At 35.5% G+C, this 16,980-nt stretch overlaps 1 protein-coding gene across 7 annotated transcripts in view; it reads right to left on the bottom strand.

Annotated features, from left to right (window-relative positions):
* Positions 1-497: 497 nt before the first annotated feature.
* The window catches only part of dnmt3ab (DNA (cytosine-5-)-methyltransferase 3 alpha b), a 601,530-nt gene continuing 585,047 nt past the window's right edge, over positions 498-16,980 (bottom strand). For all 7 annotated transcript variants that reach the window (XM_028796948.2, XM_051924572.1, XM_051924574.1 and 4 more), the window contains 3 exons: positions 16,641-16,710; positions 13,500-13,618; positions 498-9,147 (listed from right to left, as the gene is read on the bottom strand). In XM_028796948.2, coding sequence (XP_028652781.1) covers positions 9,006-9,147; positions 13,500-13,618; positions 16,641-16,710 — 331 coding nt within the window. In that variant the 3' untranslated portion in view covers positions 498-9,005. The remainder of the gene's footprint in view (positions 9,148-13,499; positions 13,619-16,640; positions 16,711-16,980) is intronic.

Below are 16,980 nucleotides of genomic sequence, written 5' to 3'. Positions count from 1 at the left end.
CCCATAGAGAGGACAGACATGGAGAAAAAGTTCAAATTCCCCCTCAAAGTGAGCGAGCCAGCATTGAAACTCAGACCACGGAGCAGTGAGGCAGTAATATTACACCAAAATGCTTAAAATACAAAATAGACAAGTGCAGAGGACTCCAGTAGTTTCCAAAATGTTCTTGGCTCTAAATGTTCTATCGTACATCCAAAGCAGGAGTCAATGGTTTCCCCTGCAACTTCGATGTTGACAGCTAACTGACTGTCTCACTTTCCAATGGAAAAAAGAGAAAGTATGTCTGCAAGTGCTTTTGAGGGAATGTTTAAAATTAAAGATGACGAATAACAGAATAACAGTGCTTTCAGTTAGAAATATTAGTTGTGTTTAAATATATACATTGCTAAATAAATAACTGTTAGAGAGTTTTTATGAAATAAAAGTCTTCTAATCCTATGAGCAAAGACACAAAGGAGGAGTAGAATGTTATAAATGAAAGGCATAACATGAATGAATTAAAATTATCAGTTTAATAACATAGAAAATTAGATCAAGTCACATATTGAAAGACAAAGAACAACAAATAGATAAATAGACTTTGCACACTGATGCAAAAAACAAAACAAAACAAAAATAAAATATCAGAACATCATGAGCTTATTGAACAAAATAAACACAAAAGGTTTTGAAATAAAATCATACACAGTGCCTTCGGAGACCTAAAGGAACACTATCAGACACAGAAGATGTGCTGCTCGCTCATTAGGAAATGCCAAGGGCTTCGGCTCAGAAAGAATGGTCTGTGCCAACACAAATCCTTGCGTGTCTAAAAGATCAGAATCACTGACTTTCTTAGGTCTGACTAAAACTGTAGCCAGGACAAACACTTGAGGAATTGGCAGAAACAGTACGGTGTATCTGTCCATTAATGTATATTGACCTGCTTGTCCTGGTCAGCATTGTTGGAGCAAATGATGTCAATGATTCAGACCAGAAAGAGAGAAAAAAGCCTAGAAACTACATTGTGCACCACATGGTCATTAAAATGTATGCACCATTTTCTTAAGTATATTTGCTAAAAATTAATATGAATACAAACAGTATATTTAAAATGTTGCTAAAATTAAAAAAAATTAAAATTAAAAAGCTAAAGACCTTAGCACCTTAATAAATTAAATGGACTCAGATGATGCCAGCAGTGCTAAGCATGTTCTAGGGGCTGTGTGGCTAATGTAAGCTGCTGCAAAGTCCACTTCAACTTCCTTCACTGTTTACTCAATTAAACTAAGCTGATTAACCCTTTTTACATGTCTATACTTTCACAAACGCTAACAGGTCACAAGAACTTGTGCCAGACTAGGAACAACAAAAACAAAACAAAACATCCAAGTAGTTTTGTTTCTGCATAAGAGCTTTACTATACTTTTGTCAGTTGATAGCAACACAATGTTTATCCTGCACAAAAAGGTAACGACTTTCACTAAACCCAGTCATGAGGTAACTGATGCAAAGGCAAGGGAGAAGAATAAAAGGAGAAACAGCGAAATATGTGGCTCAGCATGCACAATTTACTTCCATTGCATACACTGCAGATTTCCATTTAAATAAATAAATAAATAAAAATAAGGAGTGGAGCAAAGTTCATGCAGCCCTCCATTTTATGCACTTAACGTTTATTGCATGTAACCTTGCACCCTAATTGATCTAAGTTATCTCTCAATAATATTTGGAGTTGTATTACATTTCGACTAAGAATAAAAAGTGAAAATTCATATTACTTGCTAAGCATAACAATACTTCTTTGACAGGTCAGAACAAATAACATTATCTAATGTTGACCTTCATTCTGAAATTGTTATTGCACGCTATGTCGCGTTTTACGTACAGTACATGCAAAAGACAGAAACTTAAAACAAAAATCAGGGGACATGAAGGGAGGTTAATGTGGGGACAACTGCACAAGCTCAGATGGCTCATCATGAAATACACATTCCCTGATTTAATAACATTTGAAACTATAATTTTATTTTCTTGATTCCTATCATGATGTCATTTGTTTTTTTGTTTTGCTAGAACAAGGTTCTGCTCCAGCGCTGAGCTATAAAACGGCAGTTTCTACGTTAGACTCTACAATCCTTAATTAGCCAATTTGAAGTTCAAATATCAACATTTTTTATTGAAAATATTTTTTTATTGCAGTGTTAGGGTAGGAAATGTTTTCTACTTGTTCTATTACTTTGTTCCTTATTTGTTTTTGAACAATGAAATAATTAAGAAGATTCTCACTTGGTAGATGGTTCAGCATATAAAAAGCTATTACTAGTACTGAGAAACAGGATAGCACATACAGAATAGATAGAACAATCTACAACAATTCAGTGTCGTAAATGAGTACTTTTTAATATCAAGTACATTTTAAAGAGTATAGTTATGCATGTAAATGTATGTAATAATGAAGAAAACCACAACGCAGGTCTTTCAAAGTTCCAGTAGCAAGCAAAACAGTTATGTTTCTTTAGGTTTGATTTTAAAGGAAAACGTTTTTTACCTGTGGAGTGTTCCAAGACCGGTTTTTGTAAATTGAGAGCTGCAGTTAGCTTTTGTCATTTATTATTGCTTTAAACGGCATGCCAGGCTGCATTGCTCTCAATGGAGGATCCTTGCACACACACACAAACACGAACACGAACACACACACAAGCGATTTCAAAATCAGCATAGCCTGCTATCTACAGGAATAAAGCAGAGCACCGTAAGTGGACATGGTCAGAATTGGTAATACTCAATCGCAATTAATTTCATTATTGTTTGAACACTCTAGAAATAAAGTTTAGTTTCCCGGCCAAACTACAGTATACAAAAACATAAAAATGCAAGAAGAACTTGTGAAACATTATATTGTATAAACAGTTTTTCATCTTAAAAGCAGTTTCTAACCTGGGAGTTTTCCAGCTTGGTCTAAAACTACATCTTACATCTATGATGCCAGTCATTGCCAGCTTCTGCCTTTAAGTATTGTCTGCTTAAAACTGGTCAGCTTGTTTTGTTTTGTATTGTTTTTGGCCTAGAATCAGAAATAACGTTTTTTTCTTTAACTAAATGAACATACAAGAAATGTGAGGCCTGTATAAAAGACAAGTGTACCCCTCTCTTTAAGTTTTTGTCCATCCACAGGGACCCAAAGCTTATCTTTATGTCACCAGGCTAAAGTCAGGGGCCAAGTCTGGGTGGGTTGCCAGCCCATCTCAGACACACTCAATCACAATGTGACCAGCCCAGTTTAGAGTCATCAGTTAGCTTAACCCGCATGTCGTTGTATTGTGGGTGGAAACCCACTTGGAGATCACGAGAACTCCGCAAACAGCTGTGATGCATTGCCACACTGAACCAGCCTGTGGCCACACCTTAATGTTTTGAGGAATTTCTTTTACAGGTAATCTTTTGATGATGAATGCACGCAGGGGACATCTCTGGAGAATGCACTGCTATTTACATTTGCATTTGGTCATTCTTCATTAGAAGCAAAACTTAAACATTCATCAGTTTACTTAATTTAGTTTCTCGATTACTGTACTGCAGGAAGCCAGAGTCTATCCCTGCAGCGAATACAGCAAGGACGGGATGTAAGTCCACAGGATACCCTCATACACAATCCAGTCTGGGGGGGTGGGGGGTATCGGGGGCAAACTTCACAAACATGTCTATGGGAGGACAAGCATTCACATAAATAAAGTGAAAGACGAAAATGGATCCATTTCTTTTGATTAGTGGATTTTAAGTATGCCTTTTAAATTTGTAAGAGACGTAAACAATAAGATCATTAGATGACTGACTTCAAAGAGTGAGAGTAAAACAAAGTCATCTAAACAAATCAAGACAAACTGTTAATGGTGTTTTGCTAACAAAATCTTGAACCTCAAGTATATTTAAGGACCATGGCTGAATCCTGCTTTGTCAGTGAATCCATCTTGCAGGTAACACCTGTAATCACTTTGTAATTCTGTGTTAGGATCTGCTCAGCTTAGAAGTAGTGGTGGCTGCAATGCCCGTGGTTTTTCCATTGTAGCTGATTTGTTTGTAATTAGTCACCATTCTTAGTCTTTTTTCCTGTTTCTGCAGGCAATCTGTGAATTTAAATTTCAATAAAGGTATTAAATTGATCAAAGCTCTTTATTATCAGTTTTGTCCGAAGGGGTGCTTTTAGTCACAAGTATTTAATAAGAATATTCATTATTCTCAGTCTGAATGCAGAAACTAGGAGACAAGAAGCCTAGCTGGCAGAACATCAGGCTGCAGTGAAAGCTGCAATCATTGTGGCTCCCCATTGACTGAGCTGATCTTTTCTCAGTTGTGGCTAGAAATTTGTATAAACAAGAACTGCTTTTCATTAGATGGTGAGTGGAACGCATTTTTCATTCCTAATTATTTGTGCAAAGTATTCTAATGATAATCAAATGAATGAAATTTCTCTACTTGATGTACTTAAATGTATTATTGTTGATATATAGGTGGACTAGTTTAGATTTTATATTAGTCTTGTCACAGCCCTCTAATGTATGATCCACTTACAATACTTACCACACTGAAGTTACTGTTAAAGCTTCTTCAGTAGTCAATTAAAAAATTTTTTTCATCTAAATACTATAAAAAACAAATCTGGAATTTGAAAAATAAAGCCTTTTCCATACAACACATTTAATGTAATGTTACTGTAACTTTAAAACTTACAATGATACTGCATTTATCATTCTGTTCTTCTAAAAAGCTGCTGAACTGGAGATTCTTGAAAACATGGCTAATGGATGTTAAGCATCTGTTTCTTACAATTTCTGGTAATTTCAGTAATCAGTATGCTTTCCAAGTATTCTCTGCCCTCATACATTAGTGTGCCATAGCAGTCTCCAAAATGTATGGTTAGTTACGGTATGCTTTACATTAATGCCACTAGAGTCATTCCAGGTGGAGCCACTGTGGATGCAGGCCTTCACTTCTGGCTATAATATAACCCCAGCTTTGTCTTGTGAATACTAAAAATGAACCTGTGTTGTGAGACTAAGCATTAATGTGATGGTCCTTAAAAGAGAATTTCTTTTTTAGCTAGCACACTGCAGTTCTCCTGTTAACTTGTTTTGGACAGAGTAGCTGTTTAATATGACCACTATTCATGATGTGTTATTTGAAAATGAATTCTTCTACTTAGCCCTCAACAGGTGTGTCAGAATGACAGAATACATTGACATTCTTGAAGGAATGCTGGGTTCACTAAATATCTTAGAAAAACAACTGTTGGAAGATTAAGGCCATTGAAGAGCCCCAGTCTGAGCTTTGCAAATGTGACAGAAGGAGTCAAAGTGGACTGGTTACAATGAAGACCTTCGGCTAATGGGGCTCACCATGGACTAGGCAAGAAAATATTCTAAAAAATAAACAATGAGGAGTCACTATGCTAGAGCCACTAGGCCTCACATACTATATGTAAAAGATGTATTTTCAGAATAATTGTTATGTTGATTTAACAGCACTTACTTTGTGAAATGCATGCTTATCATATTTAGCAAAAGGGGCTTGGAGAAGATCTGTACTGCTTCATACCACAATTCAGTTTACAACTTTGGAATTCTGAATTGAACCAAACAAATGTGACAAGTGAAAGATGACAGAAGCTTGTTTTTTTTTTTTTTTTTTTTTTTTGCACAAAAACAATACATTTATTCAAGTGTTTTCCAGCACAAGTACATAAGAAAGGAGCTTTTTCTTCTTTCTGGGCACTGAAAAAAAAAATGGGATGAAGGTGGACTGAGTCTGACTGACTGCTACATTGGCTGAACGCACTTGACCTTCAGAACAGTATAATCCATACACAGCTATGTCACGATCAATAGTCACACAGAAGTACAACAGTTTCACCAAGAGAAGAAATAGAGAAATTTACCTGCAGAGTCTTAGAACTGTGAAATGTACATTATTGTTGTCAATAAATATTGAAGCGACGTTTCAAAATGACAGTCAAATGAAAATTAATCTAAAACAAACAAAAAGAATCACTGTGTTTCTCTGTTGCATGGAATGTGGGTAAATAGACACTGCTGCCAGGGATCAAGCAAGTACATATGTAACAGTAAAAGTTATTACCAAATGGTTTCTAATTTCCTTTAAATCTTCAATATGAATACATGATTTTCCCACAGATAAGCACCAACTACAGCAATGCCTAGGCTAAAACACATGAATCTGTCATAGTTTAATTTTTTTCAAGTAAAAAGTTAAAATGCTTTGTTAATATATTCATATAAGAGTAAAATAATAGTGCTTCTTTTTCCTTACTACGAACTTAAAAACAGTCATTGTCAAGACAAAATGATTTTCTCCTAACAATATATTTTCTTTTTTTTTTTTTGATAAAATGTTTAGCACCTTATTGAAACACCTACTGCCCCTCTTAAAAAAAACAAAAGAAAAAAAACACAAATTACCGCATCTAGGGCTGTGTGATAAAGGTCACCTTCTCCATCTTAAAGCTGTCAACAAGTTATTGTTAAGATCACTTGACAATTCAATACAAGCCACTCTTAAAATCAAACATAAAACAAATTTATAAATATAAAAAGGCAGGCTAGGAAATGTTCCACAGCTGCCCTATCCCACTGCTTCATAGCTTATTTCAATACAAATTCATCTGTTTTTTATCTAAGGTTTACTAGTTTTGTGATATATATTAGTAAAGAATCATATTTGTACATCTCAGAACTAATTTAAAAAGACATAAACAAACAACAACAGGCAAACCTTTCTATGTACAAAATTCTGGACTTCTAAGTTGGGAACAGAGAGCAGAGAGAAAGGAGCTGACGCAGCAAATATCACATAAACCCACAGAATATGGTGGGCCTTAGACGATGGTGCACTCTTCTCAGTTAGTTTCTCTTCTTGTAACATTGGACAACAAGACTGAACTCTTTACAGATTATACTGTCCCACTGGGGATAAAAAGGAAAAAGTTAAATAACATAGCGTTACTTTCCCCGGCCCCCTCAATTAATTCAGGGACATGGGGTGACACATAATATTTCTTTGCTTTCCTTTAAACTGCAGTGTTAATTTGATTCTCAATAAAGAAACGCAATCTTCAGCAATTCTGAAAGCTGCAACAGTGTCTGGCCCCCCAAACCAATGTGAACTCGCTGGCTTGTTTTGTAAGCTCCTTTCTCATAGCTTCTGAACCACATGCTGCACTTTTAATTTGGTCTTAAAAAGACATATCTTAATAGTAGACGTTTTCCAAAAAATATACTGTAATATAACAAGGCATGAGGAATAGGGGATTCTGTGTTATCAGTTTTTTTGTTTTCTTTTTTTGCAGCATGAATTCTTGGATTTGCTGTTAAACAATGCACCATAGATGACCCCTACTCCTCAAACCACAAAGCAAACAGTAAAAATTAAAATCAGTCATTTTCTTTCCTGATTACAAAAATATTTAGTAATTCCCCCTTTCACATCATTTGAGTTCAAGCCTACTTACTGTAGGTGTACCCCTAAGAAGTGGGGGAGGAAAGGGATCACAAAGTTCACATCATAAATGCTGAACAGAATATACTAAAAAGAGGACAAAAGGAAAAAAATAACACAAAATGATATATATCGACGAGCTAAAGAGGAAAAAAAAAACCCAACAACAATCCAAAAGCATATACTCTTAGAAAAGGCAGAACTGCAATGTGAAGCTGCACCATGTTGAAATCTGCACCTGATTGAATAAAAATGAGGAAAAGGAGGGGGGGCACTGAACTGAGGTTAGAATGCCCTCCCCTCCCCTCCCTCCAAGAGATGTACAGTAAAATGACATGTCTCAGTAAATCAAAATTGGAGTTTACTGCAGCCTTAGATCAAAAACATCGCCTCACAAATAGCTGGCTTTCACTTGTTTTGACTTTTTTTTCTGTGCTGCCACAGGTGGTGGGCCTGAGTTCACAAGGCCAGAGTAGTTTGAAAAGCACCAGTATGTTGTGTATAAAAGTTGTGATAGACAAAGAAAAAAAAAATCCACAGCTATGGCAGATCACTATATGCACCTTGTTTCTGACTTTACTTTTTGTAACTAATTGCAAATTATTGCATTCTTTCATTGTCTTTTTTAACTTTATAAAGTTTTTCTAGCATGATAAGAAAAACCTGTCCATTATCATAACCCTGCCTGTTGAGGTTTTTAAGGCCATGTGGAAGCTGATGTTTTCAATCATTTTTTTCATTTAAAAGCACCAATAGTTAATGTACAGTAGTACCTTTATGTTTTGTATATTAACTGTAAACAAGAGGTATAGTTGGCTTGTTGACTGTGTTTCTTTCAAGGTTTTCTTTAAAACAGAACCATGAAAATACTGTAAAGAGTGTACACTTGAGATTTGTTACCAGTAATGGTGCTGGTAAAGTAAGGCTCAGCAACTGGAATTGTATAGCAGGTTTGGGCATATTGTTGTGGCCCCCTGGCTTGTGCTCCTGTCAATCAAAACCAGGTTAAAATGATTTAAAAATTAGCACACACACACACAAGCACACCATCTCCCACATACATACACATACACACACATATACTGTAGACATATATATATATATATAAATATGTATATATATACATCAATATACATATATGTATATATGCATAATAAATCATTCACGTTGTTTTCTAGTTCTCAATCCTTATCTTCAAACAAATTGTCTCTCAGTGCTGTAAAAGAACAGAGAAAGCCTTGTCTCAAGTACAGCTTGCACACATTAAATCAATATAAAATAAAAAAAAAAACACTGGATAATATAGCTACAAATTGAAATGACATATTTAAAAAATTAAATAGGATAAAAGAATGACATTTAAAATACAAGAAGTTATGTAAAACATCTACTTTAAATGTTTTTTTTTCTTGTTGTAAATCAGAGTAAATTTTTTTATATTTTTTTCCTTGTTAAATATCAGTTCTTGTGTATTTTCAATTATCCTTTTCTCTTTTCCACGCGTGGATCAGGCTCTAGACACAGGCAAAGTACTCTTTCAGTGGTGCAAATAGGTGGCGGATCACTGGGACGCTCCAGGATCTTCCCAGAAGTCTCTGCCTGGCCAGGCGACTCATATTGGAAACATCTGTGTAATGGACTGGGAAACCAAACACCCTAGAAAAGTAAGATAGAGGCACACAAGGAAAGAAGGGGCATGGGGTGTAGGTAGAGAAAAGGAATTAAAATATTATTAGCAATAGCACAGAAGGGACAATAGGTATGTCCTCCTAACTGCCATTTCAGCCACTAAAGTTGACTTGAAGTCAGATGGAAAAAAAAAACAGAGGCTTAAGTCTAAATAAGATTTAGCATCTAAAGTTAAACCTGCCTATATTCTTGATGAAACCTTCTAAAAAGATGTGTCTGAATGAAAAACAATTTTCTTTTTGGAAGCCATTAAGTCCAAAACTACAAGACTTTATGAAAAGCACCTTCATTTTTTAACTGGTTCTAATCAATACAATCATACATTATAATCGTCGTAATTCACTAATTATTGATTGTAGGCAAGACATAATGGAGACTGTAAGTATGTATTTTCCTTTCTATGAAATATTTAAAAAGGCTAAGGTGCAACCAGTTGTCTTTAGAAGCTTCACATATCCAGCAATAGAGTACAGAAAGGAAACTTTAACCACAGCTAGTTTAAATGGATATTAAAGTTTTTGCTTCATAATGCTTTCTGTGAAGAGTACATACTACATACTGCATATGAAAGTGGTTTAACCATGATTTCTTACATTTACTTTGTGTGTTGTCCTCAGTTTAGGGAGAAAAAAAATCAACTTTAACTGAAGCACAAGGCCCCTGTTAATTAATTATCCATAAGTGAGCACCCATGGCATCGCATTGCCAAATAGCTTAACTTTGCACCTCATGAAAAGTTGGAGTTCCTGGAGGAGACCAAGAAGACTCAAAAAAAAAAAAGTAAACATGGCACAAGTAGCATTACAGCCAGTTGGGATTCAGACAAGGGACCACACAATACATATGAGGCAGTCTTGATAAATTGGACATCATTACACTGGCAACTCCTTTCCATGCTGATGAAAAGATTTCTGAGATCATTCTATATTTGCTTAACAATGTATTGCATACTTATGCTTGCTAATTTATGATATGAGAATACCTTAAATAACCAGCATTAATCCTGAAGTAGCACTAAAAGATGTATGCAGCAATTATTCTGAACAACCAAGGTGAAAAGTGTGTTGATGTACTTGAGAATCTAGCACTTCAATTTACCTGTCAGCTTCAGCTTCTAAAATTATAAAAGAATTACTCAATTATAACAAAATCTGCTGCAATGAGAGCAACATGAAAGTTTTAAGAAAAGATTTTAAAAAGGTTTTAAGTAAAAATGGTTTATCATTTTTTATTGATAGTGACACAATGGAGCAATGGTTAACACTGCTGCCCCAGTACTGAACATCTTGTGCTCGGTGGCTGTATATGTGGAGTCCACACATTTTCCCTCCCGTGTTCTGAAGATGTTTAAGTTAAAGTCAATTAACAATTCCAAACTGTGAGTGTGTCCATGACAGGGGTATGTGATTGACTGCTGTTCTACTAGGGCTAGTTCCTACTTTGCACCCAGTGCTGCTAGGATATATTAAATCCCCACCATGACCCTTAACTGTAGTGAGCAGGGTTAAGATTTATATGGGTATGTTGTTTGATATAAAGATGGAAATTTACAAAAGATGCTAAAAAATAATTAAAAAGGCAACAAACACTGCATATCCTTGTGTTGATATTAAAATGAATTGCAAAATAGATGGAGGCTTAGTTTACCTTATGAAAAACTTGATATTTTGTAGATAACATAGCCTTTGACAAATTAGCTGTCTATTTCTGTGCAACAAAGCTACGCAAAAGAGGATTTAAAAACAAATAAATATTAATGATAAGCCCACTGCAAATAGGAAATTACTCAAGGAAGCCTAAGAAATATTCAAAGATAAATGGGCACATTTGGTGATATGGGAGGAAAACCAGAACACCAGAGAAAACCCATGCTGATACATGGACAATGTGTAAACTCCAGACAGAAAACAAACAGGTATCAAACTAAGACCTCGATATACACATTAGCCATATTCAGATTTTGTTTTGTAGAAATCATACTATACAGACATGTCATTTATCAAAATGAAGCATCATGTTGAACATTTCAAAATAACACTATTATAGAGGAAGTGCTTCTGAAGACATCCAACACAGCTAGGAAAGCACCACAAAAAGAGCTTTTGGGGAGAAGTACAAGTTACTGTCTTACTGGTGATTTCCAAATGTCACCAGCAAATTAAACAGAGTCATTTTGTTTTAAAATAATATTCATAAGTCCTCTTTTAAAAATGCTTTTTTCTAGGAAGCTTTTTGCATTCCACATATTTTCTATAGGATATAAAGAGTACAAGACTGCTGATGAAGGTACCACTTCTGACTCACTGAATGTTTAACCTGCCTGCATTCCATGTATAAAGACAAAAGTCTCCAACACAATACTGCATCTCTGTATTTGGAAAAAGGATGCAGTGTCGGTATATGAACTTTGTTTTTAGGTAAATGGCAAGAAATACAAAGTTCTGCATTATTAAAATAAATAAAGCAATGTATGAGCAACTGTATAGTAATTTTGTTTATGACAGCAGTTTTTAAAATATTATAAAAATTTTCAGAACATTCATTATCAGGATACCTGGTGATAATGGTTGAAGATCTGGTGTTCAAAGCAGGCATTTATTTTAAGGGAAACATACTTTCTGATTTAATTTTGTGAACTGGATTTTATTAGATAATTAAGCTTTCTGACAATTATTTATGTTTTTGTCATTTCAGTTTATCGTTACTTAATCTCTGAAATGTAACATTTTCCACATGTTGATCAAAATATATATATATATATATATATATATATATATATATATATATATATATATATATATATATATATATATATATATATATATATATATATATATATACACAGTGCATCCGGAAAGTATTCACAGCACATCACTTTTTCCACATTTTGTTATGTTACAGCCTTATTCCAAAATGGATTAAATTCATTTTTTTCCTCAGAATTCTACACACAACACCCCATAATGACAATGTGAAAAAAGTTTACTTGATATTGTTGCAAATTTATTAAAAATAAATAAATTGAGAAAGCACATGTACATAAGTATTCACAGCCTTTGCCATGAAGCTCAAAATTGAGCTCAGGTGCATCCTGTTTCCCCTGATCATCCTTGAGATGTTTCTGCAGCTTAATTGGAGTCCACCTGTGGTAAATTCAGTTGATTGGACATTATTTGGAAAGGCACACACCTGTCTATATAAGGTCCCACAGTTGACAGTTCATGTCAGAGCACAAACCAAGCATGAAGTTAAAGGAATTGTCTGTAGACCTCTGAGAGAGATTGTCTCAAGGCACAAATCTGGGGAAGGTTACAGAAAAATATCTGCTGCTTTGAAGGTCCCAATGAGCACAGTGGCCTCCATCATCCGTAAGTGGAAGAAGTTCGAAACCACCAGGACTCTTCCCAGAGCTGGCCGGCCATCGAAACTGAGCGATCGGGGGAGAAGGGCGGGGAGGTGACCAAGAACCCGATGGTCACTCTGTCAGAGCTCCAGAGGTCCTCTATGGTGAGAGGAGAACCTTTCAGAAGGACAACCATCTCTGCAGCAATCCACCAATCAGGCCTGTATGGTAGAGTGGCCAGATGGAAGCCACTCCTTAGTAAAAGGCACATGGCAGCCCGCCTGGAGTTTGCCAAAAGGCACCTAAAGGACTCTCAGACCATGAGAAAGAAAATTCTCTGGTCTGATGAGACAAAGATTGAACTCTTTGGTGTGAATGCCAGGCGTCACGTTTGGAGGAAACCAAGCACCGCTCATCACCAGGCCAATAACATTCCTACAGTGAAGTGTGGAAAAAGTGAGGATGCGCTGTGAATACTTTCCGGATGCACTGTATATATATATATGGAAGCGAAGGTCTGTGATACGGTTTGCATATTAGCAGCTGGAGATCCATATAAGCATTATCCCCTGATGAGGGCTCCTGGTAGGGGCTGAAAGCTCAGGAATAAAAACTACTTTATGATACGTGATTCATTTTTCTCCCTTTGTGGATCTCCAGCTGCTAATATATACAGTATATATATATTTATATATATATATATATATATATATATATATATATATATATATATATATATATATATATATATATATAAAGAAGTTAATGTCATGAACATTGTTGCATAGCAAGATTGAAATACTAAAAGTAAACATAAAGAGAATGATGTACAAAAATGCCATAAACATCATTTTGTTACCAAGCTTTTATTTAATAAAGTAGATGTACTTTTAAATCTGCATTTGCCTGCTTACTGCAGTCTGAATTTGTTTGGGTCCAATCGAAGTACTTTTTCAGTTTACAAAACAGCTTTTACCTTTCCATTTCAGTGCACCACAGAATATCCTCCTTCTCATTCATGTAGACGGGGAAGTGCTGGTCCTTGCCCTGCTTGATAGAATTAGATCTAGTGGTGATGGTTCTCACTTTGCTGAACTGAAAGAAAAAACAGTTCTTTTATAACAAGCAAATTTCTTCTACAGTGATTCAGAATCATGTCCCACTTTCAGAAACCAACTTGGTGTTTAGATCAAGTACTGTTTCATATTGTGTGTGTATATATAAATATATACAGTATAAATAAAATGATAAACCTGTAGTATCTAAGTTGACTAAAATAAAAAAATACCAATTTACACATCCACAGAAAGGAAACACTGAGATGAAGAAAATTCATGCTACTAGCTACTCAAGAACAAAATAATATACCCTGTTTTTTGACCTGAAAATGTACAGCTCTCTAAAATGCACAGTTTCATTGAGCTGAGTTTTTCTGATCAGCATTTTGTGTTTGTCAGTCAATGACAAAAACATATCTCTTCATGAACAACTACCATACAATGCCTTCTCCTAAATTAAAAAAAGTTACTGTAGACGTTTTTTGAAACTGAAGACTTTTTTTGGTTTATACTACTGAATGGCAAAAACAAATAAATAAAGATCAATGAGCAGGAAATTAATAGATCAAGCAGTCTTTATTTTGTTATATATTCTTTCTTTCTGAACACTGTCCCAAGACAGAGTTTACACTACCAGAATTTGCTACTCAAATCATAATTAGCAAACAAATTCCAATCTGCTGTCTGTGGTGTTTACATTACATGGTTCAGATTTAATCATTTAAATAAATACATGGAATGTTTGTGCTGTGTGTGCAAATGTAGGTAAACTGTAAACATTGACCGCTCAAATTTGTTCTGCTGATACTTTTCAATTGTCTATGTTTTCAAAGTAGAGCTTGTTTTCTAAATATGGTGAGTCAGCACAGAAAGGCTATGACATCACTGTGTATGCCTTAGCATTTTCTGCCGTAATTTTCTCCATCTCTATTTAGTGAAGAATTGGATCTATAAAATAAGTTGAGAGTGGTGGGGCTATACTGTTCACTGCTTTAATTAATTCCAATAACTGGTGATCTTTCAAATAAAATGAATAACACTGAAGTATCTATGCATTTGTTCTGTCCTGCCTTGTTGCGTGATGCACAAAAATAAAATAACTAATTTCACTTCCTTGAGTGAAAATCAGATCTATTTAAATTCAGATCAGATATGGGCAATCAGAATTATAAAAGGAATTCAGTACTGCAAAGCAGTCTATATCTGATCTAAAAAAAAAACACTTCAGTGTCAAATTTGTCACCTGTCCTCATCCTGCTAAATATCTTCTTTGTCTTTGACATGGTCAACAACCAGATCCTCCTTGCTACCCTGTCTACTCACTAATGTGGGTAGTGACATCCTTCACATTTTCTACAACTTTGTGATGACCAGTGCGATTTTATATGCTGTGGTGTGCTGGGCTGGTGACATCACTTCAAGTGAGTCCCACCAAACCAACAAGCTAATCAAAAGGGAAAGCTCAGTTATAGGACACACTCTGGACCCCCTGGAGGTAGCAGAGGAGAAGAGAATGAAAACAAAAGAGTGCCATTATGAACAAAGTTACATGGAGAGGACAGATGTAAAGGGTGCACCATGCATACAAGATGGTGTCCCAAGGATCATTGTTAGGCCCTCTCCTCTTCTCGCTAAATACCTGCTATTAAGGCCTTTTCATCCAGTCCCATGGTTTCTCTTATCAGCGCTATGTTGGTTTCCTTCACAGTAACACACAGTATCAAGAAAAAACTTTGCATGTCTCACTGATATTGCAACCTGGATGAAGGACCACCATTTTCAGCTCTACCTGGTAAAGACAGACCTTCTTGTTTTCACCAACTCATATTCAACACCTCATTTCTGTTCAGCTCGGCTCATTATCACTAACACCTGCTAAGTCTGTTCACAACCATGGGGTGGTGACAGATGACCAGGTGTCCTTCACTAACCATGTTGCAATCGTCTCTGGGTCTTGCAGATTCACTCTATACAACTTCCGCAATATCTAACAAAATATACAGCTTAAATCCTGGTACAAGCTTTGGCTTTGTCATGTCTGGCTTGCTGCAACTCTGCTTGCAGAAGTATAGGCATGTGTCACCAAGCCAGTGCAGATGATTCAAAATGCAGCAACACGTTCAACTAACCGATGTTTACACACGTCACTACTCTTTTCAAACCACTACACTGGCTTCCTGTAATGTATTAAGTTCAAATCCTTGGTGTGTGCCTACAGAGTAAGGTTCAGCATCTACAGTATATACAGTATGTATATGGAAACACTTGTGAGGTCCTAGGCTTGTTCTCGACCGCTCAGGTCTTCTGATGAAATGTGTATGATGATGCCACCTCTTCGTAGGATCAACTCTCAATCCAGACTCTTTTCAATGTGTAGCTCCTAGCTGGTGGAACAAGCTGCTCACCTTCAATCAAAATTCTGAGTCCCTCAATATTTTTAAGAAGCACTTAAAGACACTCTTCTTTGATGAATTTCTGTCTAACTGATAAGTTTTTGTAATCTAGAAATTGTAACTAGCTTGTATTTTGTTCTGAGCTCTTCACTTGTGATGATCAATTTTGTAACTGGGTCCTATAACACTTGTTTTAAACAGTCCCACAGACTAATGTTTACTTGATTATGTGGTGCTCTATTTTAAGTTGGATAAAACTACCAGTTAAGCAAATAAATTTAAAGGTATATGTAAAAAGACTGGAATCAGGTCACATCTTAATGCTATTATTATTATTGTAAATACAGCCAAAGAACTTTTTCCAAGATTGGCATGTTATACAGTAACCACATAATTATAGGTTTATGTACAGTATGTACACAGTATGCACAGTACAGTCAGTAATTCAGTAATGTTGTTACTGGCTTTAGTGTTATCAAGCTCTACAAACATTCAACCAAAAAGCAACCTATGAAACCAATGAAATGTAGGCCAATCATTTATTCAGAGTTAAACTTAACACACTCTACAAATACAAGTTAGAACTCAAGTAAACTGTGTAAATTCCTATTCATTTAAGAGAAAAAAGATTTACTCTGGGATTCTTAAGGATTAAGAACTGCTTACCTTAGCTGTCCTGCCATGTTCTAGACAGTCCTGAAGGTCCAGTTTGTCATTGATTGTTGCCACTAGAGGTCTAAAAAACAATTCACAAAAAGCACATAACCTGGATGTTTTTCTGTTTGAAACTGTCTCTGCCTACAATGCAAACTGTCAATAAGTTGTGGGGGGTGTGTTATTTACCGTAATTGCACTGATCTTATAAAAATAGAACAAATCTTAACATAAATCAGCAGATTATGCATGAAATCTTTTTCACAGATCAGCAGCAAATGTGAAATAATAGCTATTTTTCAAGTTAGATAGATAGATAGATAGATAGATAGATAGATAGATAGATAGATAG

Source organism: Erpetoichthys calabaricus, chromosome 3 (assembly GCF_900747795.2).
Source record: "Erpetoichthys calabaricus chromosome 3, fErpCal1.3, whole genome shotgun sequence".
Taxonomy (NCBI): Eukaryota; Metazoa; Chordata; class Cladistia; order Polypteriformes; family Polypteridae; genus Erpetoichthys; species Erpetoichthys calabaricus.
The sequence above is the reverse complement of the archived record's forward strand: the minus strand, read 5'-3'. Positions and strand labels throughout refer to the sequence as shown.